Below are 26,835 nucleotides of genomic sequence, written 5' to 3' on the forward strand. Positions count from 1 at the left end.
AAGTTCAAATCCAAAGGCATCCAAATTCCTTTACCTCTCCAAACAAAAGTCTGGTAATAGTCTCCACAAGGGCTTTCACCTGTTATCAGGTTCCCTACAGTGTACTTAAAGTTTCCATTGACCTCTTTGGACACATTTATTGTCACATCTTTTTCCCTTTGAGATTGCCGTACAGGAATGCGGGAGTCATTGGTTGGACAAAGAATGACCTTTTGGTGTACACGCACGTTGTTACATGTCTTACATAGCAAAGGTCAGCAGCTTCTTCGTCTGCGTGTGTGCTATTATTAGGGGTCGAACACAAGATGACATCGCAATGCTTTGATTTCATTCCACGAGGTGCACCGACACATTCTACCGTGTAATACCTCACGGTAATGCATCGGTTCTGAATCTCAGTGGATTGTTCAGGTTTTAGTATGTGGACGCAACTTGTCCTTGGTTAAGTTCCAGCATGGAAAATGACATTGGAAACCGTACATTTGACACTCCTGCTATAAGGATCTTGCAGATTGAGATATATTAAAAAAATGTGAACATAAGTGTGATTGCCTGTTTGTGTATGTACTGAATATATATGTGTATGTTACCTGTTCAGAGTGTTCCCTGTTTTTCTTCAGCTAGGTCAGGCTCCAGAATCAGTTACGGCTCTGGACAGGATAAGAAGAAGAAAGCAGGCACGTTCTCCCACGGAGAACTCATCAAGTCAAGCTCAAGTTTTATAGGACTTTGTCCATTTTCCAAGCCACATTATTCATTCACAATTGTTTTTTTTTCTTGTTTTGTTTTTATTTTGTTTTTCCTTTTTTTTTGCTATGGCACGAGTGCCTTTAATGTGTGTTCCTCCCTCTTAATTTCCTGCTTTAGTCTGTTTCATGCCGGCTATACTGCCAGCCTACATAAACCCTGCAACCGGTTCCCATCAGTCCCTTGAGCTCCACATGTAACAGCAGCTCATCCGGCCGGCGCTTTCTGCTTTGGAGTCCGAGCGGCAGGCTGGCCGTCAGCAAAGCCTTACAAGGCTATTCTCAGCTGTCGATGACCCGCTAGACCTGTTCTGCGCTACGCTGATGCGGTTCGATATGCGGCGTGGGCCGCGTAGGACTCACAACACTTGCTTAAACGCTGGCTCTCTTTGGTTCACTGGAGCTCACCATGAATGCTGAATTTAGCTCCCGGATTTTTACTGCCTTTTCGTGCTGCGTTGCATTTTGCAGTCATGAATCTTGCCATGTCACTTACTTTTGTTCTTTCTGCTTACATGGGATTTGTCCACATCCTTTTTGTTCGTCTGGTTGTTCTCTTGTAATATGTGGGACGGGTAAAGAATCATTTTGGTGTTCTTTTTTTCTTTTTGTCTGTCTAATCTCTCTTTGTGACAAGGCAACTTCATTTGGTCACCTCATGTAGATGAGTGCGTTTTCTCAAAACCCGCAGGGCAGTGGTTGGTTCCCAAATGGGCAGAAGTAAAACGAAGACTGTTTTGCGGATGAACGACAAATACAGAGAAATCTATGTTTTACTCAAAGTTTGCGAATGTTTTACAGAAGGGGTTCCCAACCTTTTTATCACCACAAACCGATCAACGCTTTAGATGTTTATCGTGCGAGGGGTAAATCGAAGATTCACAATTTTGTCATCGATGGGCTTGACAATTTTAGAATCGACGTGGGGCGAATATAAAGTGTGCATGACATATCAGCTCATCATTAACGGCAAACAGTGGGAGCCCTCAGTTTGTTTCTCTCTTTCCACAGATGGGATATTTTGAGTCTCAAAAATACTTTTGAGGCTTCCGCCATTTGTGAGCTCATTTGGTTTGTTAACCAAAAAGTTGATCATCCATTCCTTGTCAGTTTGTGGGTCATTTTGGGATGAAGTAGCGCTTGAATTCCTTATCGCGAGAAATCATTATTTCAAGTTGGACTCTGGTTATGGCCTATTAAAAGTGGTCTTTTTCTTCAAAGTTGTAGGCTTGTCACTTTTCTTTTGACTAGGCCTTTCCCTTCCCAAAGACATCTGTTTGTGACTCATTTTACTTGAAAATGTTGACGCTCAAGTGATCGAAATGAATTCAAGAGAAGCCAGCCACTTAAAAAAAAAAAAAAAATAGCTTTCAAACGGATAATTCGTAAAATGGAAAGAGTTAATTATTCGGGTGCAGCCCATATGACCCGGTATGAGTTGATTGCGGACCGGGACTGGCGGTTGAGGACCCCTACAGTACAAATTAACTATTCATGGTTATACTACAGTAGCAAATTAATAGGTAGCACTCGTGCTCTTTAAAGACAGACTGCACTTTTATTTGAATTATTTATTTTGTGTAATTTTCTATTTCATTTTTGCGAATTGAATAAAACAAGTTCTTAAGCTATGTGTGTATATTTAACTATACTATATTGGCTTTGAGGTGAAGTGAAGGGCTCATGGGGTTATCTGGAAACTGCATCAGAGTTTTAGCTAATTTCAAGCAAAAGTAGTCCTAATTTGTCGAGAAAATGGAAAAAATAATTGATGAATAATTGACTATTGAAATTAACATTTGTGACAGCCCTACTTGGAATAAACGGTGGACTGATGATGACAGAAATCGGTCCAAGGTGGAAACGAATAATAAATGACGGACCGGCAATAATTTTTAAAATGGGGGTATGTGAAGGCACTCAGGGAGTACATTATGCATTCTTAAACTACGTGTCATTCTGGCAAATATTTGAATAAATACATATTAAATTAGTAAATGTTCAGTAAAATATACCTTAAGTTCGTAAAAATAATTTTATATTCAAAATTGTTGTATTTCGTGTTTTTGGGTAGGATGCAACTAACGCTTTTCTTTCCGAGATAAAATTGAACAAAACAGTGGACATTAGGAGGATATGCCACATCGTCTGTTAATCTTATATTAAAAATATATTTAGAATTAAGTTAAGGTTTTTTATATGGAAACAGATGTTTACTATGATTTACTATTATTATTGTTAATATCTTTAATGCATGCAATTTAACGAAGCTAATTCCTTCTTTCTTTATTTTTTTTTATTTCTAAATAGTTCAAAAGAGAACTCTATACAAACAGAGTTCCATAAATAAAGGTTTCATAAATCAGACTTTGTTATCACATCACCCTTTTTTCTAAGATTTTTTTTTTTAAACTAACAATGGTTTTCAATGGTTAGGGGCTACTTGGCTGAACAATATCCCACTCGGGGTACGTCACTGAAAAAGGTTGACTCCCTGAGGCAAAGAAACATAGTGTTCCAGTGTATTTTTCCTGCACACTTTTTGCAAAAAGCTGGACTGTGGCGGTGGGCAACACCTCTGCAGCCCAAAGTCAGCCATCGCCCAAAACCACGCTGGAGGGGGATACAGGTGCAAGACAGAACAGATTAAATGATCCAAAAGTCACTGGAGCCCCAAGGGCATCGCAATTTGCCTCAATTAATTGAGTCTGTCAGAGCGTGAAAGTCCAAGGTCCCTTCTTCCGAAGCAGAGAGGACAGCCAGGTCTGAGGCCTTTTTTTTTCAGTTTCACGTCCAGATCTTTGCTATCTGCTGTGTCTCAGCATCTTGCCTCGGGCCGCTACTATTTGCAATCTTGAAGAGCCTGTAATTTTACACTTGCTCAACTTTGCACCACTCACTGATTTAGTGGCTAATTCCAAACAAACTCTAATGGCCTCACTAAGCTGATTAAATTACAGAATTCCAATTATGGGAGTTCTGGACTAGGCAGACTGAATGTTGCTTAATGGAACCCAAATTTTGCCCGGGACTTGACAGCCTCGTGGTTATTGTGAAGGTAACAGTGTGGAACTAAAGATTGGCACATCATCGTAGTAAACAGCCAATGTTGTTTTTGCTTGCCCCCTCATGTTTGTAATATATTGACTTGATCGTGTATTCATAAGCAGCTCTTGCGGAGGAGATTTACTGTAGGTTCCCTTTTTCACAGAGTTCATGGAAGTTTGATAAACTCACATTATTTCTAATTTGAATGAATTCATAACAGCCACCAGAACCGCATTTGTTGTGAACGTGGCACGCAGCTCAATGATGTTCGTCTTGATGTGTTAGTCAGGTGCATAAATCATGATTCATATCGGCTTACTACTGATTGGAAAATGAAGCCTCATAATGTGCTTGTGATATATTTTTACTCCTCGAGATCAGTGTTTCCCAACCGTTATTCAGTGATGTAGCCTCTGTGAAATATCTTTTCATCCAAGTACCCCTTAACCGGTGCAAAGCATTTTGGGGAGAAAGAAGAAAGAAAGACTTAAAACATGCCAGCAGTAGTTGAAGTTATTTAAAGTTATTAAAAGTTTAAAATCCTTCAAACTTAATTTGTATTGGTCTGCAAAAATTAATTTTATAGGCTGTCTTATAGTCCAGTGCGGTTTATCTGCTGTTTTTTCCCTCCGGTCAGGTAAATATGCGTTTAAGGAGTCAGTTTATGGAACTTTTCAGTTCTCAGTTCTATGGAATAAAACTGAAAAGATGTGAATCAATGGATATGCGCAAAAAGACTTTTAAAATATATTATTAAAAATATACTTTAAAAAAAAAGTCTAAATTGAATAATATCTTGTGTAAAAGTTTGTGACGTGTAAATTATATATATATATATATATATATATATATATATATATATATATATATATATATATATATATATATATATATATATATATATATATATATTCTATTTATAAATTTATGATTGCATATATTATTTGCAGTGAGTGTAATGTTCACTAAAATAATCTATCAATTAAACAACAGAAGACAGGCACACACTCATAATGGTACAGTAAATCTGTTGCCATTCATACAACAAAATACAATAATTCATAGTTTCTGCATATGTATTAGCTCTTTGTTCAGTTATAGAGGCACAGAATTTTTCACCGATTGACTCAATTAGAGCTATTTTTTTGTTGATGTAATGTTTTTACTATTTTCAAATGTGTGCTTTGGCTCAATGGATTATACGCACACCCACAGAATGCACATTCCAAGAACATACATAGAATGGGAAAATAAACCCTTCACTCTCAATCAATCAGGCTAATATGGAATTACCGCCATTGACACACACGTGCACACACACGTTCTCAGCAGTACCTTTCAGCCCTGCTGTTCCTACAATGGAAAAGCTTTCAGATCCACTCCAAATGTTTACCAAAGAAAATACAGTGACCATCTGCTGTTTTTCCATAACCCTGTTAGGTAATTCTGCTTTTGCAACTGCGGACCACATTAATTACAACCATTACGACTGCCAATGTCAACCACATTAGTTCACGTCATGTGTGTGACACCTGGATTTTTGGCTCGTATAACAGCAATGTCTTTATTAGAGATTATCCGCTGTATGAAAGGACTGCCTTTCAAATGTACTTTTTGAAACCATTACATTGCACAGGAAGTTTTAGTCAAAGGAGGATATGAATCATTTGCGCTCTTTTGAACACCAAGTCTGCACAACAACGAAAAGTGTCGGTGTGTGCATATGACAAATCTTGATGTTATATCTTCTTCCCCTGCTGTGTGGAATTGTTTTGACAGAGATATTAGCCTTAACATATACACCTCAATGGAAGGAATGTCGGACCACTACACTATAAACAACATTATTACCACATGCACAATCTACTGATTTCCAACATTAGAGCTGCATTACATACTGCATTCTGCCTTTAACAAAGTAATGACGCTCAGATTTGATAAAATCGTTTCTGCAGCTGCTAGAACTGTCAAGATTTTTACTAGTGCTGCATCTATCAAATATTTTGATATCCAAGTGAAAATTATATCAAATCATCAGGTACTGGAATGCGATACAAATTATTTCCATGAAAAAGTAGATTTTATTTTCCACTGAAATTTAAACTGCAAAGCAGCACACTACCTTTCTTGCTAGAAACATTATTGGGACTTTAGACACTTATCTTTCTATTTGGTTTATGAAGTGATGTCAAAACCATTGTAATAATTCTTGCTGGCCTGAAAAACGTATTTCAAGTAAGCCCACATTGTTGAAAAAAAATTATCAGTAAGAATGGCAGTGTCACTTGAGGATTTATGCTAATCCTAACAAATGGCCTTTGGAAAGTCATCCACCAGCCTATCTGAAGCATTTGAGTTGTGTTTATATATATATATATATATATATATATATATATATATATATATATATATATGGCAGCAGGCGCTCTATAATACAATATCCGCATAATTATGTCTTTTTTTCGAGCAATCTTTTAACAACTAGCAATTAAAATGTATTTCAGGACAATGTATTGTTGTTGACGTCGGTGGTGAGTCAAGTCAGTCATTACGCCGTGACATGCTACAAGTGTAGCAAGGCATTCATGTCCAGAGTAAACTTTCAAATGTGTCAATCAAATACGTACGTTTTAGCAGCAAAAACAGGACAAATGTGATATTGTTGTGGATTTTTTAGGATTTAAGCAAGATCAGTAAAGTAGTCTGGAAAACAAAAGGTCTTTTTGGGTTTCTTTTATTTAAACGTCTTAACAGACTTAACATCTTAACAGAGCTGTTGGTGGTCTCTACGAGAGTGCGAAGGCACAAGTGAGAGAAGTTCTCACGTACCGTATTTTCAGCACTATAAGGCGCACCGGATTATAAGGCGCACCCTCAATTAATGACATATTTTAAAACTTTTTCCATCCATAAGACGCACCCTCAATTATTGACATATTTTAAAACTTTTTCAATCACAATATAGTAATACTCAAAGTAATAACAATAATAACTCAAATAATAACTCTAAACTCTCAATAGCATAATAACTCAATGTCAATATGAGCAACCTTGTTCAACTGTAAACACACAAAAGAAACAGGTAACGCTAACTTTATCAGTTCATTCCCCATCTACGAATCCCAATCTCAATATTGATCCATATATAAGGCGCACCATCATCTTTAAAAAAAAAAAAATAAGGTGTGCCTTATAGTGCGGAAAATAAGGTATGTTAAATAAAGGGTTCTCGTTACCAACAAACCTAGGTGGTCAGTGAACAACAAAATATTATACTGATACTTAATTTTCATTATAATATCCCGATGGGCCTGACTACTTTAAGTGTGCAAAATTTCGTTTTGGACATATACACAAAATAAGGGATAGTGTAATCAAAAGTCAAAATTGTTGTTACCATGCTACTGTTGTTTTGGTCTTCAAGCAAACAGTACCAACTGAGGTGTTACAAGAAAAAAAAAGGTAAAGCGCCCACACAGCCAACTTGGGTCTAGTAAGACACACAGTGGGGTTACACACAAGTTCCTGTCATATTATTAGCCTTGCTTTTCAGCAAAACCGAAAGTAACAGAGGCTTAAAAAAAAGACTGAGGAATCAGGAGCTACGCGGACCTGAGCAAAAAAGCTGAACATCAAGCTGCAGAAGGCAAAGAGTGGGACGAGTGAGCAGTTGACAAGCTCATGCACGCCGGCTGTCAGGCAATCTGTGAGCATCTCCATCACAGGTTGGGTACGAGATGGAAATTCTTGTGGGACAACTTGAGTTCAATCATGAGATGAGGGATCTGAGGGAAAGTGAAGAAAGTGAGCTTGTGTGTGTGTGTGTACACATGTCTCTTGGTGGCATCTGTCATCTCTGCAAATTAATGGTTATTAAACCAAAGCTGTTAGTCCAACACATTTTTCCCATGCAAGAAACATTATGTACTATCTAAAAATAGGTATCTACTATCCAAACATCGAGTACAAAACGCTACCTTCATAATTGAGTTTAATTCGACCATTCTTTTGTTTCAGCCTCATATTTTTTGTTTTGCACACAAGTCAGGGTCACCTGAAGATCTGTCACCAAATCTCAAGCCGGTATCTCGGCAATGTATGGAGGAGGATTAAAAGTGCATCCAAATTTTGTGGGTATGTCTTAAATAAGTTGCGGTCAACGTGGCTCAATCATTTCTGCCACGTGAAATCCTCAGTGTGCACACATTGCAATTAGGCGCTGTTTCCTCTTTAGACATTAAAATATTTCCATATTACAGACATTATTAGTCTTACATGATCTAGCCACTGCTTCTTTATGACAACCACCAGAATTTCTGTTTGTGTTATGCTTGTATACTATAAAACCTATTTTTACTTTCGCCAATATACCTCTGTACGGTTTTGTTTTTTTTTGTAGTACTTAAAAAATAAAAAGGAAAAACACAACCGTTTTCCCCTTTCCGATCAGCTGATAATAATGTGAGTGGGCCCCATATCTCATCTTGTCACCAATTTTTTTGCATTGTTTCTTTTTTTTAATGAGGAAAATATCGATTTATGATATTGATTTGAATGAAAGACATGGTAATAACAATACTAGTAACTAATCTACATCATGATCATCAATTACTTTTGATATGCACTAATTGGCCCCTGGGAGCTCCACAGTACAGCCCTGAAAACAAATGAGACTTTAATGGCTCTAAGGAACTCTATATACAAACTCTTTGTCATTAGTGACACAATTTTCTGGCAGGCAAGCCAAAACTAAAGGAGATTGTGTTATACTATCTACCTACCAACCTAGGGATACCATTACAAATGTAGTTCCAAAGCTTATTAAAAAAAAAAAAAAAAAAAAAAACACGGCTGTTGCTGGAGTCTCTTCTAAGTCATTTTTTTTTTAAATCCATAAATGCTTTGCGTTTATTTGAAGGTAATTGGCGGAAAAAATATTTCACAGAGAGTACGCAATTGAACGAAGGTTGACAACCACCGCTCTAATGCAAATGGATTTGTTTGCTATAAGACTTTAATACCTTCCAAAGACTAGATCTTGAAGAACGATAAGCTGTCTCTCTCTTTTCTGAGGAGTACGAGCACATGTGCATGTGCATTTTCTGGACGGAAGCCAGACAGGGATCCCAGCCAAAGAAGGAAGTTAAATACAGAACACGTCTTCAGGGTTGGTGGGGGCATCTCGTCTGCCCATGGAGAGTGACAGAGGTTAATGCAATCCCTTTAAGTGGACATTGAGCCAGTAAAAAGGCAATTTAGAGTGCAGGAGACTCAATGAGTCATCGAGGAAAGCCTTTTGGGTAATCATGTGGTTTTATTTTAATAATACATTTTTGACAGGCTTTTTTTCAATGAAAATGCGATTATCCTTTTATTTTGTTCAGCGTCGTGTCTGTGGTTTAATGGGATTATAACAATAACTGCTCTTTTGTTTGTCTGTTTTTTAAACCTTAACATGCCACGAGTGCTAATATGCATTTGTTGAGGATAGTCACTTATTGTGTGGTAATGGTCCCTTGACCTTTTGGCGGTCTAAAAGCCAGTGTAGATATGACCAGGGAGGTTGTTACAAACCGGCGGTTAGCAACAGGCTTGATGGGCGATAGAAATGATTTGACGTGTGAATGTTTGCTTTCACCTGAGATAGTTACATCATTCCGCTTGCTTGTTTTAAAGCCTCCCTTCATCCCCCGTCACCATGGTAACTAATTGGCTGATGGTAAATTGGAAAGCTGTGGATTCTGATATGATTTTCTATAGAGCTGCCGAGGGATCCCACAAGATAGCCTCTCTATTTTTGAGCCAAGGTTCCTTTGAAGGTTATTTTTCTGATTGACCTTGAGGGAAAACGGACCTTTGTCGAATTAAAATTTAATAGCGTCTTCCTTTTGTGCCCTCTTTCCTGCACCTCCACCCACCCGCTGCTCTTAGAGCCTCCTGCTCTGAGATCAGTCAAGATGCAATCAGACAGAATCAATACATAAAATGTAAGAGTGGGCCCACTCAGACACCTTTTCATTGCCAGTCGCACATCACAAGACCGTCAATGCGCCTCTGTCGGCTCTTTTGAATGTCACGATGCGGAGCTGCCAATGTGGAGTCAGCATTCGACTCGTATTGAGTTGCGAATTGGACGTTGGAAACAAACGGCGAATCAGAATTTTACTATTCAACTCAATTTAGTCAAAGTTGTCCGGGAGGAAGTGTTTGTTTGTGTTTTCGCCAGCCCATGAACAATCAATTATTCTGTTGAACAATCACTCAATGAAGGCCAGGTAGTGTATCAACGTTGTTCTCGTTACCTTGTTGTTGGCCTCTTACGCCATTGCAAACTAGGACGCTGGAATGCGAGCAAGCTTATTACAAATTACATTTGAACCTACATGCAAATATGTTTATATGCTCAAGTAATGACATTTTTGGAAAAAACAATGCCATGTTTTTAGCAGTTAGCCAAAAAGATACAAAGATGCCTGACTATTTACAAGGACATTAGAACACGTTACATTGCCTGGTAAAGACTTGTGTAACATCAAATATTTAATGTACCTCTTAGCTTGTTGTAGCTACTGAAAGCTGAAATTATTATGTTTACTAGGCTCTGTAACCACAGTTACACAAAAACCTGGTTCCCATTATACGCCTGGAAACATGACGCTAAACGTACCTGGAAAGCCGACACTCCGGCCGCACTCGCAGGCCAGAGATCAAATAGCTGAGGAGGATTTGCGCATTAGCCTACATATCCATTCTGATTGTGAAAATGAGGCCTGCTCATATTGCGTCTGTGATGCTGTATAAGCTTACAGTGGAAGCTGAGGTGTAACTTGGCCTCGCACTAAAGGGCCAGCATGTATGTACGTTCAAAGGCGGCCCTGACTGAGCTGAGGCAAATGCCAAGGATGAATTAGTGATGTGTTGCTGGAAAGCTCTGGAGGAGAGAAGTGCTGGGACGGCTAGATAAATAATCTCTGTCATGCTTCTATAAACACCCAGAGTGGATATGTGCGTGTGTGTTAGTGGGTGTATGCATGAGTGTGCTTGTGGAGGATCTGTGCTGCACTGTATTGTACATACTTTTGGAATAGTGAATATTTTCAGTGACACTCTTTGGCTTTTTTTTTCTGGCACCCACTCATGGAAACAAAAACACCTACATGCACACTTCCCCCTGCTGCTTGTTGCCTTCTTTCTGTTATGACTCATTTGCCCGTTTGACAGTGTAGATTCGCAAATGGACAGATGCACATGCACGGGCAAATGCACATGTTATGCATTCAAGCCTTGCACTTTGTGCGCACAGACTTCTTTGCCATTTGGCTCATGCCCCGGGGATTGCTGGCCGTGTTTCTTTCCACACCAGTAAAGAGGTCTGTCTTTCCAACAGGTATCTGCCCTGGAGCTCAGCTTCCACCTCCCGTCTTCTTCTGCTTGAACTTTTCTCTGAACTATGCAAGGGTGTCCCCTCACGCCCAAAAGACACAACATATAGATGCAAGTCCGGTCAGCGAGGGAACTAGGACAGGAGGCTGGGCTGGTGACACCTCTCCTGGGTCTCAACACTGCCCTAGTTTTTTTTTTTTTTTTTTTTTCATGAAACCTACTTTCCTCCACTAGGACACTCATGCAGACAGCTCCCCTTGCGTGCCAACATTGATTCACACTGACAGGTAGACACTTGACCGCCGTCGCACTTGGTTTAGGGGCTTATTAACAGGGACAAACCAACCAATTAAATTGGCCGATTATGACTCTTCAAACATCAGCCCGAAATAATCTGCAGCCTTTGTATAGAAGTAACAATGCTGTCCTTTTTTGTCACCCAAAAATCTGTACCATATATACTGAGTGTACGGAATTAAATTTGTTGGTAAAGTTAGTCTGTGGACCTGTCATTCAAATCAAAGAATTAGGCAGCAATATGTAATCAGTGTAACTGCATCGTTTTTGTGTCATGATCAGATCAGACTTTAGGATGGCGCATTGAGCAGCGTGAAGCGGACTTAGCAGCTGGCTGAATGTGGGTGCATTGACCGCCTCTCCATCACACTTGGTCATAGATCTGTAGAGTCGATGCCACCAGTCTGGCTGACGCTGATGAGATTTAATGTTGTCTGTGCTCATGATCAATAAATCAGGAAGCATATAACACTGTTTGATATCTATTTTTTCCTCTGCTGACTGGGGCGTCTCAGATTCAAGAACTCCTTTGAAGGCACAGCATGTAGTTGTAATTAGTTATTTTTTTATGACAAAATAGCACTCTATAATATTCTACTTAAAAACATACTGTACTGCGAGTGTTGGATTTGCCTCCAGTCAACTCCGCGAGTGCGTACGGTATTCTTTTTTTTTTCTCTGAGCAGCTAGCGATCGTTTAATGCAAGCATTTCTCCTTTCCCAAATCATCGGTCATTGAACTGACAATCAATTAGGTCGCTGCCAGAAGCGCTTAGCCCGTTTAAAGTCTGACGTCATTTTCGAAAATTCTCCTGAACCAAATGTCCCGTGACAACAGAATGAAACATTTAAACACAGTCCCAAAAACCTTGAACAAATATCAGTTTAAATGAAACACTGAGCATATACATCTGCACACAACATTGTTTTGCGTCTGTCCCTTAATCCCACACTATTTTTTTATTCAAACATTATTAGTTTTATCTGAGTGAATAAAAAGCAATTGTAGATAGCGTAGCTCACCACCTTTCGTCGAGAGAAAAAGTCACTTGGGATTACAGGCAAGGAAAACATAACACTAATTAATTTACATCTCCTTTATGTTTTATATTATTTAATAGTTCAATGCGTTGGTCAAGTCAATCATCAGACTTGCGGTGCCATACGTGCCTCGTGGGGATTCTTTTAGTGGATTTGTGTGTACAATTGACACCTTATTGGCAGACTGCAGTCGATGCAAAGATGAAGAAAATAACTGCGTAGGCTTTTAGTTTGATGCTATAGGGTTACACTTATATGCACTTTGCAAATTGGTAGCTCTAGCACATCAAGTAACACTTTTAAGACATTATAAGATAAAACCTCAATCATAAGCATGAATAGAATAATGGGGAAATGGGTGAAAGGTATTTTGCCACCCATCTCTTCTCATCACTTTATCTCAGAAAGCCCGGCGCCCCCTTTTTCCTTCCTCCCTGCAGGAATGCTCCTTTCATGTATTTTTTTCCTTCCATCTACTTTTTTTCACTTTGATCCCAGCATGTCATGGTTTGTTGGGTTGTGGGTTTATTTTGAGGGGTTCTGTTTCTGTTTACGTTTATAGTTCCGGTTTCTGCCCCTGTCGCGTCTCCCTGCGTTGGTTTTGATTTAGTCCACCTGTCTGTTACCTGCGCCTCGTGTCCTCCAATCTGCTCCCTTTGCCTGTTGTCCCTGCCCAGCTGCCATGTGTTAGTTTGATTAGTTTGTGAATGTATTTAAGCCTAGTGTCTGTTACAGCCCGTGTCGGATCATTGTCTCTGTCGTGTCAGGTCATTGTCGTCTTGTAGTCCCGTCTCGTCTCGCCCATCAGTTTCGTGTATTCCTGCCAGCCTGCCCGTAGTGTTTGTTTTCCGTTTTTCCAGCTGGCCTGCGCCCTTAGTTTTTGCCGTCCTGTTTTTCCCGCTTTTTGTTCCCGTTCGTTGTATTAATAAACATGGATTTCATCAACCCCCTGTCCCGACGCTCCCCTGCTTTTGGGTCCTCCGCAACCACGCCGGCGTTCACACCCGCCGTGCACCCCCGTGACAGAATGATCCGACCAACGCAGGACCCAGCGGGAAGCCCGCGGCGGCGGACACGACGCCGCCGCCCCGTCCGCATCCGCTCTCAGCCCGCCGGCCAGCCCCGTTCCCCCAGTGTAAGACCTCTTGTTTTTTCTTCCGTGTCTTTCCCCTCGGAGTCCGCGCCTGTCCCCGCTTCTGATCTGTCCCCCGCGTCCGTCACTTCCGCGTTTCCCTCGTGTTCCTCCGTCCTCCCTTACGACACGATTCTGTCCCCGCACGTTTTTTGTAGTTCCGATTTCGCTGATTTGCGTAGTTCACCTTCCGTCCGTCCACCTGATCACTCTTCCTCTCCTGCTCGCGCTCCTCACTACACGTTAGAGTCTAATTTTTCCGACATCGAGGATTGCCCTCCCTTCGTCACGTTTCGTTCCAGTACCGGTCCTGATTTTGTTTACCCGCGTCCCTCTTCCGTCAACACTTTTTATCATATTCCGTATTCGAGCCCGTGCACCTCTGATTATGATTTTGATTCAGATTTTGACTATCAGTCCGGCCAGTCCTTTTACAGTTCGTCCGAAGACTCCGATTCAGAGCCCCTATTTGACCGTGACCTTTTCGTGGGCTCCCGGTTGGCATTTCGTGGCCGCCGGTGGAGGGGCCCGCGAAAAGGCCACCGCCCCAGTGACCACCAGAACCCATCTGTTCAGCCTTCCGATCCGTTCCCTCCTGTCTCTGTGTCCCCCTCTTGCCGCGCCCTGCCTACTTCCTCCTGTCCTGTACCACCCTCTTCTTGCACCCTATCCCAAGCTCCTGTCGCGTCTGTACCACCTGTCTCTGTTCCCCAACCTTCCTGCCGGCGGGCTGAAGCGGCACCTGCCCCTGTCCCTGCGCCAAGACGGCTACCCACCCCTGTCCCTGCGCCAAGGCGGCTACCCGCCCCTGTCCCTGCGCCAAGGCGGCTACCTGTCCCTGCGAGCCGGCGCCCGGCCTCTGTGAACCCTGCGAGCCGGCGCCCGGCCTCTGTGAACCCTGCGAGCCGGCGCCCGGCCTCTGTGAACCCTGCGAGCCGGCGCCCGGCCTCTGTGAACCCTGCGAGCCGGACCCCGGCCTCTGTGACCCCTGCGAGCCGGGCCCCGGCCTCTGTGACCCCTGCGAGCCGGGCCCCGGTCTCTGTGACCCCTGCGAGCCGGGCCCCGGCCTCTGTGACCCCTGCGAGCCGGGCCCCGGCCTCTGTGACCCCTGCGAGCCGGGCCCCGGCCTCTGTGACCCCTGCGAGCCGGTCCCCGGCCTCTGTGACCCCTGCGAGCCGGTCCCCGGCCTCTGTGACCCCTGCGAGCCGGTCCCCGGCCTCTGTGAACCCTGCGAGCCGGTCCCCGGCCTCTGTGAACCCTGCGAGCCGGTCCCCGGCCTCTGTGAACCCTGCGAGCCGGTCCCCGGCCTCTGTGAACCCTGCGAGCCGGTCCCTGGCCTCTGTGAACCCTGCCCGTCTGCCTCCCGAGCCAGTCGCCCGTCTGCCTCCCGAGCCAGTCGCCCGTCTGCCTCCCGAGCCAGTCGCCCGTCTGCCTCCCGAGCCAGTCGCCCGTCTGCCTCCCGAGCCAGTCGCCCGTCTGCCTCCCGAGCCAGTCGCCCGTCGGCCTCCCGAGCCAGTCGCCAGTCTGCCTCAGTCATCCCAAGTCAGTCTCCTGGCATCCCCGCCGTTTCTGATTGGCCCCCAGTGGCTGTCTCTGTCCAGCCGGCCGTTCCCTGTGCTGCCAGCCACGGCGCCGCTGCCACAGCCTCCTGAGCCGCCAGCCTCGGCGGGGCAGCCGCAGTCGCCTGGGCTGTCAGCCATGCCACCATTGCCGCAGACGACAGAGATGCCAGACGGTCCCCCGTGGTCGCCCCTGTCCCAGGTCAGTCTCGTGCTCTCACTCGTGTCTGTGGCCTGCACCCAGTGGCTGTTCCCTGATGGCACCCCGACGACGCCTCCGCACCTGCCTGACGGCGTCCAGCCGACGCCTCCGCACCTGCCTGACGGCGTCCAGCCGACGCCTCCGCACCTGCCTGACGGCGTCCAGCCGACGCCTCCGCACCGGCCTGACGGCGTCCAGCCGACGCCTCCGCACCTGCCTGACGGCGTCCAGCCGACGCCTCCGCACCTGCCTGACGGCGTCCAGCCGACGCCTCCGCACCTGCCTGACGGCGTCCAGCCGACGCCTCCGCACCTGCCTGACGGCGTCCAGCCGACGCCTCCGCACCTGCCTGACGGCGTCCAGCCGACGCCTCCGCACCGGCCTGACTGCGTCCAGCCGACGCCTCCGCTCTGGCCTGACTGCGTCCAGCCGACGCCTCCGCTCTGGCCTGACTGCGTCCAGCCGACGCCTCCGCTCTGGCCTGACTGCGTCCAGCCGACGCCTCCGCTCTCGCCTGACGGCGTCCAGCCGACGCCTCCGCTCTCGCCTGACGGCGTCCAGCCGACGCCTCCGCTCTCGCCTGACGGCGTCCAGCCGACGCCTCCGCTCTCGCCTGACGCCCCGCCTGCCGATCTCCAGGGGCAACCGGGATACAAGCCTACCTGGGGTGGCTTGCTGTTCGCCATCGGGCGCCCAGGTCGCCCGCCTGACTCGGCCCGCCGGGCACATCTGCTCTGGCGTCCTGGCCGCCCGCCTGATTCGCCTCGCCGGGCACCTCTCGTCTGGCGACCGGGTCGCCCCCCTGACTCGCCCCGCAGGGCACCTCTTGTTTGGCGACCGGCCCGTCCGCCTGACTCGCCCTGCCGGGCTCATCTGCTCTGGAGACCGGGTCGTCCGCCTGACTCGCCCTGCTGGCCTCATCTGCACTGGCGACTGGGTCGCCCTCCGGACTTTCAGCCTCAGGTGTACCCCGTATGGCACATGGAGTGCTTTTGGACTGTTTTTGTTTTGTTTTTTTTTCTGTGCCCTCCTCCGGTCCCCCTTCCGCCCGCCCTGCCTCGGTTTTGGTTGCTTGTCGGTTTGTTTTGGGACGTCTGGGATCCGTCCCTTGAGAGGGGGGTTCTGTCATGGTTTGTTGGGTTGTGGGTTTATTTTGAGGGGTTCTGTTTCTGTTTACGTTTATAGTTCCGGTTTCTGCCCCTGTCGCGTCTCCCTGCGTTGGTTTTGATTTAGTCCACCTGTCTGTTACCTGCGCCTCGTGTCCTCCAATCTGCTCCCTTTGCCTGTTGTCCCTGCCCAGCTGCCATGTGTTAGTTTGATTAGTTTGTGAATGTATTTAAGCCTAGTGTCTGTTACAGCCCGTGTCGGATCATTGTCTCTGTCGTGTCAGGTCATTGTCGTCTTGTAGTCCCGTCTCGTCTCGCCCATCAGTTTCGTGTATTCCTGCCAGCCTGCCCGTAGTGTTTGTTTTCCGTTTTTCCAGCTGGCCTGCGCCCTTAGTTTTTGCCGTCCTGTTTTTCCCGCTTTTTGTTCCCGTTCGTTGTATTAATAAACATGGATTTCATCAACCCCCTGTCCCGACGCTCCCCTGCTTTTGGGTCCTCCGCAACCACGCCGGCGTTCACACCCGCCGTGCACCCCCGTGACACAGCATGAATGTGTGCCGCGGTATGCTTAGCAAAGACCTTGCTGCTATGACCTTGGCTCCATTTAAATGACCTCTGAACTCCTTACGCTGTCTCACTCCTTTCAGTTCCACTCTTATCTTTCGGCACAGCCTTACTTGTTGTCATTCCCCAACATGGCTCGCAGCGGAGGCCAAGCACTGGAAGTAGATTGAAGAGTAGGAGCGAAATCTGAAGACATGCTGCTGAGATGTACTGCAATTTATTCTGGTGCAATAGCAGCATGGCTTCGAGAGCAGAGGAAAGTCACATGCTGGTTTCGCTATACAAATGTTATAAATGCGTGAAATTATGCTCATTCTTGAGCCTTAGAGTTTGTGTGTTGCTCTCTCTTGAACTACACGAAGAGATGAAAGAAATAGTCAATTAACTCATGTCAACGTTATTTATAAGGCGCTTTTCCAACAACCAAAGTAGGAGAAAAGTAATATGAAACGATAAAAACCTGAAATCAAATCTTCCCCCTTGACTTTGGTACCTCCAGAAGCAGAGTTTACCTGAGGAAGTACTTTCCAAATGGATCGGTTCAAGATTACAAATGTGGGACAAGACCATTTTGAGATTGAAAAATAAATAAAATAATCTTAAAATGAATTGTTGAATGCAAATAGAGCCAGAGGAAGAAGGCCAAAATGTGTTTTATGTTTCTTCTTAATCGTCCGGGTTGAGAGTTAATAAGAAACATTTCGACCCAACTGGAGATTGTTAAAAGAGGACATGCTGACTCCAAAGTAAAGCGCATTACAGGAATCAAGTGGAGATGTAAAAATAGCTGGCTTTAGTCGTTTTCACTAATTAGCATGTTTATAAAAATGCAATCACAAGGACTTGGAAAATTAGAGAATATCGCTGGCACCATGCGCAATTCTCATAGCTCTAAAATCATTTTAATTTCAGCCATTTTTAATACTCTTGATGCCAATCATTTGTAAAAGTAAATATTAAATTCAACACAAAAAGTGAAAGATGTAGTTTTGGTCTAATTTATGCGGAAAATATGAAAAATATACTGTGGATTGTTGTTAAACTGATGAAGTTAATCATCACATTCATGTTAACGCCAGTCCTTCACTGGATCGCTTGTTCATATCAAGTGAACGATATCATGAGACACAGTGTTTCAGAGGCTATCAATTTACTTTAATTAAACATTTGCTAATTAATCTTTGTATTTCTCCAGATATCCATAATTCAGCCCAGTGCGGTTTTCTCTTGTCGGCAGCCTAATTGAACCACATATCAGCGTAATTGTGTCCCAGCTCCTTGGCGACTCCGCACCTACTACAACGTGACTCCGACTCACAGAGATAGACGGCTTGACGGTTTTAATTACCAGCAGCCTTTACTGATGGTATCCTTACATGGTGGTCCAGTAGAATTCGAAAGATTTTAAACACTGTGAGATAATCAATTGTGAAGTGTGTCCACTCGGGAGAAAAAGGGTCCTCGTATAATTTGAGTTCCTCAATTAAAAAAATACTCAAAGCACTTTTTTTTATTGGGTGAGGGGGGTTGCCCTGTATAATCGCTTATTTGATGTACACGTCAAGAAAAATACAGTATGTCAAACAAATCGCAGCAACAGTAGTTAATACATGACATACAACTCACCGTCAAAAAACCTTACCATAACAAATAATATATAGACGGGGCTGCACATAATTTTTTGGGTGGGTTGCTCACCTTAATAGAAGACATAGTATTTTTAGTTTCTTCATTAAAAACAGTCTTCCTCAATGTCTCATCAGTGTCGCTCCCACATTGGCAGGACACCGCCTGTGTGCACACAGCCAACCTGCGTTCTTGAAAAGTTTCATCATGTTCGGTCAGGACCCAGTTTAATCAGTCCAAGGAAGTCAGAGGGAAAATTCTCTGTCAGTATATGGCTTCTCAAGATGCAGGCTGCCATGAGCACAAGTTTGAGTAATTCACATTTCAACCTTAGAGGGAATCTCTCTGATAATTGTGCTTCCTGGTTGGTCGAGTAAGTGGCTCCACCTGAGTGTTCTGTTTATAATAGTTTGGTAATCACTAATTACAGAGGCAAGTGCAGACTAACACACATACTGGTACATAAATGAGCGGAGCTTATACGCTGTGTTTATTGAGATCCTCGCTACTAATGGTACTCATGCTGCTTTACATTCCTTGAGTTCCTTTCAATTTTTGGAATATAGTTCCTTATTGGTTTCTTTGGTAATAACATGAGAGCAGTTAAGACCAATTGGAACATTAGTTAGATGTTGCAACAGCGTAATTTTTTAATTTCCTTTTCAGCTCCTCCCCTTCATGGATTGAGGATCATTCCTTTGATGTTTTAGGAAGTGTTCGTCCATCACATGAGGTTTCGTTTTGTCAAACAGCGAAAAAGTGTGGAAGTTTATAAATGTGTACTATGGAAGTGTGGAGCTGGCAATGTAGAGGTAACACGTTTGAGAGCCAAACTCCGTAATTCCCCCCCCAAAAAACACACCATTTTATAGGACACACCCTTAATTTTAGGATCAAATTCTGGTATTCTCTATGTTACCGTGTATAGGATACACCAACAGTTCAGAGAAAATGTAAAAAATATAGCAAAACAATAAATATCACCTTTCTTCATATTTTCTTTTGCTCATTCACATACTTTATATATCTGTTGCAGATTAAGTTAAGTGTGTTTCAGATTTCCTACACTGTTTGCGGTCAGATGACTGGTCAGTGAATGCTGCACCAGTGTAACATTGAATGCGCTCGAAGCAGTTGTTTTTCTTTTTCCTCGTGACTCAGCCCAAGATTATTTTGCCATAAATAATAGCTAGTTGCGCACTACCCGTGTTCCATCAAGTTTATGATTGTGTGTGTGTATGCCAAAAGACCGCAATTAATAAACAAGTCGAAAGGAATATCTTTCTGTGTTCTCTAACCAGTGCATTCTTAATTTAATCAGCTGGAGACATCATAACCTTTATTTAATCCTCACCATTTTAGTAAACGGACGTTGGTTCATTTTACTCCCTTCATTTATTAAAAATATTGATGGAATAACCTCAGCTAAAATGAGCTACTGTTAGTTGCAACAGGCGCTGGCTGCTAACAGCCAACAGATATCCGCCCTCTAGCTCCTCACAATACAATAATTCTTACAAAAATACAGCTGTTAGAAAAATGCACATTGATTAATTTTCTGTAGGAGAAATGCTAAATAGATTGCTATTTTTTTACATGTGCATGCATAAGTCAATACCCTGTGGCACTGTGGGGCAAAGGCTATGTTTTTAGCATTTGGCTTGCAAGTACAATCAAATCTATTTGCAAGTACGTTCAAACATAATGTTTTTTCAAACCAATTTTCAATCACATTTGTAAGTACATTCTAATGAGATTGAGCCAGTCAACATACTTCCCTCCACATTGGAAGCAAGTGACTTCAATTTTACATTTATTTTTATTACATTTTCTTTTGTAAACCTTTACAATTATGAACCACTTTTGTAGCTTATCTACAATGAAGCAAAGCGCGGTACACGATCCTTGACAGTCTTCCAATAATTCAAGATCATTACGTTTGCAAGGGTCTAAGGTCACATTTTGTCGAATAAAAAAAGAAATCCTTTCTGAATACACAGCGCACGTTCTTCGTTTTGGAAGTTAAATCAGAGATATGAAAAGTCAACATTTGGGGGCGAAAGTGTCAAAGCATGTTGCAGAGAAATGTTGGTAATCCTTCTCTGTGATTCAGTTGAAGAACGGCTGTGAAGTGAGTGATGATAATGACCTTTCCACGCTGTGCAGTGAAGTGAAAGAGTAATACCCTTCACTTTATCAACTTATCTGTGTGTTTCTTCTCTGAATTCTCTACTTGTCACTTGACAAATGCAAATGGGGAAATAGGCTATGCGTCTGTCCAAGGCACACCCTGTAAAGCCGAGGAATTGGATTTTGCCCCAAGCTGCTCGTTGTGGTGCCTTTGTGCAACAACAAAAATGTTGAATAATGACCTGTTGTAATAGGATGTTGAAAAAATAGAAGCTTTAACTTTTAATACATTGGGAGATTTTGTTGTTACTTTTTTTTTTTTTTTTACAGTTATTTGAAAATGCTTTGTGTTGTTGAATTTTCCAACAATGCATTGTATAACAATTGATGGAATAAATCAAGATTTCAGTAATTGCTAATACTGATGCCGGTAATGAGGTCCTCTTTTCTTTTGTGAGGGGACAATTATTCATCCATTTTCTAAAGCCGATCGTCCTCACTCGGGTCCCTGGTTTGCTGGTGCCCATCCCAGCTGTCTATGGGCAGTCGCTTGATTTGTTATTTTTTTGCCATCTCGACATGCAGTATAAGAAGGAGGTTGATGATGATAATAACAACGGTAATGATGACGGTGATGTCAACGACGACAATGAAGACGACTATGGCGACGGCAAAGATGACCATGACGTTGATGATAACGACAACGGCGATGATGACGATGAAGACAAAGATGACAACAACGACGACAACGATGACGATGAAGACAAAGATGACAACAACAACGACAATGATGACGACGAAGACAAAGATGACAGCAACAACGACAATGATGACGACATCGATGATGACGATGACAACGGCAACATAGATGACACCAATGATGGTGATGACGACAATGATAACAGTAATGGGGATGATGACGGCAATGACAACGCCGAAGATGAAAACGATTTTGATGACAAGGATAAAGACAAGGATGTCCAAAGTCCAGAACCCTTAGTAGAAGGTACTAACTTGTAAATATATATAAAATGGTACAATGTAACTGCTCAGAGTATTCCTCCGTTCAAAACAAAGGAAACAAAAATTATAGTCTTGGAATTATCCAGCCAATCTTATCACCATTCATTGCACAGTCCGAAATTTAATTTGTTGCTCTCAATCTACTCTCATTTTGACCTTCTCCTCTTGCTCCCTCTTCATTGATTGATCTATGTAGCTGCTCTTTGCTGGTGGGATCATAGTAGACCTTTTGTCCCTTTCCTCAAGAGCCATGCATCACCCAGGTTACTTCCCCCTGAGTGACTGGCTATGAAAAGTCAGATGATGGTACAGATGGATGTTGTTTGAAGGTTGGAGGCCTGGGGAGACAGCCTGTCACTAAGCCCAACTGAGACGTGATGATTGTTGCAGGTATGCCATGGATTTTACTTGTTAGGGATACAATTACGCTTTCTGATGGAGACCAACTGGTACTTTGGTAACATGTACACGAGTTCATCCTCAACTGGAAGCACAATGAAAATCAGCATCTACAAATTAAACCAGTTGCAATTATATATATGTTTTTTTTTTTTTTTAACACCGCAATCTGGATGCGCTGTGACAACTTTGACCAAACGCTGACCTTCTCCCCTCAACCTGTGATCATGTGCGGATGCACATATTCTATGTACAGAGGAAGTATGTGCTTTTGCTTGGAGTTAAATTTTCAGAATCTCTCACAGCTTTTAGCAAGTTGAGCATGTGTAGGCAAAGAAAACTGACGGTGCATCTGCAAAACAATTTCTTCTGCTCAAGTATTTTTCCCTTTCACTGCTTATTCATTTTTTCTCCATGCAAAACATTTGGCTCATTTTCCTGCTTCAATGTCATCTCCCCGGGTCGGAAGTAGACACAAGAGCTCATCTAGGCAGGAAGGAAATAAACTGTATCAAACCTCACTTATCGCTCGCATGCATAGCATTATACTACTGGTTTTATTTTTTTCTTTAATGTGTGCAAATCTTTATCTCTGTACCATGTATAATAGCTCAAAGATGTCATCATCGGCCAGCTTGACTAAATGGGGGCGGCAAATTGACTGTACTATTAGAAGAGGAGAGCCACTATAAAGCAATCTGATAGCATCCCATTATGGATGGCTTGCAGATGAATATGATTAGCTTTTCATTCTTTCTAATGGGAAGATCATCTGAAGAGGGGAGGAGATAAAATGCTATGCAGCGCTGGTTCTTGCCCAATTTGGGTAAAAAGACAAATTAAGTTCTTGGAGTGGGCAATGAATTTGTTTCTGTCTTACACGTTATCATGTGTAAGATGTGTTTGATTTGAAGTGAAGTGGGATGTTTTTTCACCTCAGTTTGCATGTCCATCAGACTGACTCTTCCCAATGCTCCTAAAAACACATATCATTTTATCTGCTTTTTGATGGGTATGAAATGTGTTGACAAGAGTCATTGTCTCAAATTGTGAACGTTAAGCGAAAGAGCTCACAGACTTATGTATGGTATTTTTCAGACCATAAGGCAGAAGGACATGTAAGTTTTGGGCACTTTCCAGATAACGGGTGCACTGGGTTATAAGGTGCCATCCAAATAAAAAGGGAAATATTTGGACATTTTCAGATATAGGGCACATCAAGGCACAGTCTCAATGAACAGGACAATTTGGGGAAATTTCCAGTTATGATTTATAGGACACCGTGACAAGGAACAGATAAATATCGCTACTTTCCAGATATAAAAGGCACACCATGAATATTCAAGTAGATTTGGCAAAGTTTTCAGATATAGTATGCATCAGGTTATCATGTACTATCAGTGAACAGGAAATATTGGGGAAACTTAAGGGGAGCACTGGGTTATAAACGGTATAGATAATAGGTCACACGCTATTCAACTTTAATTCCAGACTTTGCCCTTTTACAATTGTATGTTTGCTAATATGTAATCATTTTTAGGGAAACACATATAAAATATTTTCCAGACCATAAGGTAAAAGTAAATAGAAATTTGACTTGAAATCCGTCATACATACATAAGCACACCTGATATCAAATTCACTGTTGATTTTTGAGAACATTGAAGCATTTAAAGTGTGCCCTATACTTGAAAAAAGTCGGACAGTTGATTAAACACTACACAATATAAGTCGTTTTCAGCATATCAGGGCCAGAGGTGAGCTGACTTTTGGACAAGAACCGGGCAACACTGGAATACACTCCAGTAGCAATTAAAATGTTTAAATTAATTTGCCTGATGTGGAGTGAGCGGTGAAACTGAAGCTTTTCCAGAGCATGCAAACGGTTGTCTGCCTTGTTGCCATGATCCTCTATTTTCTATAATCAACGCGTACAGTATCTGTCTTTAGTGTTTGAACATTGCATGATGAATGTATGCTCAAAAAGACACTGCTGTTAAAATGTTCCTTTTTTTTGATGGTGACTATAACTTGTTGCATTTAATATATGACATTGTATTCCTCTCACCACCATTACAGTCAAGATTCTGTCATCCAAACAAAGGGGAACCACATATGATTGAGGAAGGGATTTTTTGGGAGTCCTCGGTGATTGCACCTTTATGCATTTTATCCCCACTAGAGCTCTGAAGTCTGTTTCTATTTTCACAGGCTGACATATCACCTGGCTTTCTGCAGGGGTGACAATGACGAGACAAAGACAGCATTTTGCTATATTTTGCTGCTGCCTTTCCAGCTCTCTCTCAGCTGGAACTCAGTTTGCAGCCTTTCTGTGCCAGTCAAACTCAATGCGAAAAGATATGTTACGACAAAACTGTATATGACTAGCTACTCAGTTCAGTTTTCCTCTTGTTATATCCACTAGTTATTCCTTCTTGTGTTGGGTTCATTTTCATGTTCGTCCCGGTGAATTTCCATCTTAAAATATTGCATCATGATTTGGAATCTCTTCTAATACATTTGGAATAACATCGTTCCTGGTGGAAATCCATTTAAACAAACAGGGTTGTTTGATACCTTTTTTTTCCCCACTGGTACAATTTCCAGTTCTTGACAGTTAATAGTTGCTGAAACCAAGTACCAATGCCATTAAATTTGTCTCCGTAAGACAACAAAGTCAATTGCTTTATATTCAAATACATGAGATATAATGGGTAAAGCCAGGCGGTCACCAGGAAGACACCAGGACTTAGTAGGGTGGCTCTAGTGAGTCAAAAGATATAGATCAAAAACAAATGTACTTTACAGTGAACACAAATGAATAGGCCGGCTCTCAGGAGAATATTCCAATGTATGATTTTTCCATAAAATTTCATGAAATTATTGTCAAGTCTCTATTCTTCTAACGTGTAAAACCCCTACAAAAGAGTGGCTGTTACTAGTGCCAACTGTCACTATTGATACCTTGAAATAAGGACAGGTACCAATTGGCATTGGTACTTTCCCATCCCCATAAATAAACTGCAGCCTTATCTCCAAAAAGATACTTTAAAGAATGTTGAGATTCAGAGAACAATATATTCTTTTAGTTCCCTGGTGCTTTCCCCTCCATTCCCTTTCAGTGTTTATCTGATTCCCATTTCAGTTCCTCCATTGGGGGGAAAAAAAAAAAAGTATTCTATAATTGTTTTGTTTACCTTTTGCGGCGACAATGAGATCACTTCTGACTTGCAGATATAGCATGCACAATGAAGCTGAATAACTTTTGTGAACATTTGCCACATGCTTTTAAAGGTTAATGTTGTCAGTGAATTGTTGAATAAGTTGTGTGAATGGTGTGCAGGAATGCCACCTGGGTTTCGGGAAAAGAAAAGAGGGGAATTCTCACTTTGGTTTCCTTCACATCATAACCAATAATCAAAATGATCTTTTTCACAGCCGTATGTCACTCAAGCTCATAGAAGATTTGATGGGATTTGAAAATAAAATGTGTCTAAGATGCCATCTTTGCCTCTGTTCCACACTTTCAGGTATGGAGACATGGTTCCAAAAACCATCGCAGGAAAGATCTTTGGTTCCATCTGCTCCTTGAGTGGGGTGCTGGTAATCGCCTTGCCCGTTCCTGTCATCGTGTCCAACTTTAGCCGCATCTATCACCAGAACCAGAGAGCAGACAAACGACGGGCGCAGAAGGTACAGGTGAACACCGTTTTTGATTTGCTGGGCTCCCGAGGCTTGGCCCCTCAGACCTACAGCCCAGAGGGGAGTTCTGTCTTCCTCCAGAGTAGAGCGCTACACAGGTTTAGGCTTTTCTTTGAAATGGATGTTGTATGGTGATGCACCACATTGGCTTTGGACTCGCTGTATTTTTCGGACTGTAAGGCACACCGGATTATAAGGCACCGTCTCAACAAACAAGTCTAATTTGGGTGTGCACTGTTTCATAAAGACAACTTTATTCAACTTCAATATCTATGAATAAGATGTACTTGATTATAAGATGGCCTGTCTAAAGGAATGAATGAATTAAAAACATTGATTTTAAGGGCTCCTAATAGTCCGAAAAATATGGTACGTTTGACCAGCCAGCGTTCTCTTCGTTGACATTCTTTTGTTGGGTTTTATTTTGATGTATTCATTTTTTTAATTCTGAAGAGCACAGGCATTGCATGCATCATCACAAAGCAGCTGGTAAGAGCAAAGTAAACATAACAAGTAGGGAGACGCTCTGCTAGTTGCTGCGGCAAGATATCATGAAGCTAGTGTCAATCATAATATTATTGAAGTATTGAAGTATTTTAATGTGGGAAAGAAGGAGGTAACAGAATGAATTCTCTAAATCAGGTGCAAACAATGTACTGTTCTCTGTTTAGATTATTGGGAAAGTCTTAAAAAAAGCTCACAAATTATATTAGGGATGTGCACCTTAAATGATGGCGGGAGCTACAGTTTTTCGTCAAACTTACACAGGATCATGCACTTCTTTACCAGATGCATGAAAAAACCTACAGTTGCCTCTTGCGCTCCCTTTTAAAATGCATTGTGAAAATTGTGAGGGTGGGATAACACATGCATTACA

At 42.6% G+C, this 26,835-nt stretch overlaps 1 protein-coding gene across 1 annotated transcript in view; it reads left to right on the forward strand.

Annotated features, from left to right (window-relative positions):
• The window catches only part of kcnd3 (potassium voltage-gated channel, Shal-related subfamily, member 3), a 97,860-nt gene that overhangs the window by 54,691 nt on the left and 16,334 nt on the right, over positions 1–26,835 (forward strand). The window contains exon 3 of the mRNA XM_088404959.1: positions 25,787–25,955. Coding sequence (XP_088261085.1) covers positions 25,787–25,955 — 169 coding nt within the window. The remainder of the gene's footprint in view (positions 1–25,786; positions 25,956–26,835) is intronic.

This window comes from Hippichthys cyanospilos, chromosome 2 (genome assembly GCF_059441005.1).
Source record: "Hippichthys cyanospilos isolate Australia breed blue-spotted pipefish chromosome 2, RoL_Hcya_1.0, whole genome shotgun sequence".
In the NCBI taxonomy this organism is placed as follows: domain Eukaryota; kingdom Metazoa; phylum Chordata; class Actinopteri; order Syngnathiformes; family Syngnathidae; genus Hippichthys; species Hippichthys cyanospilos.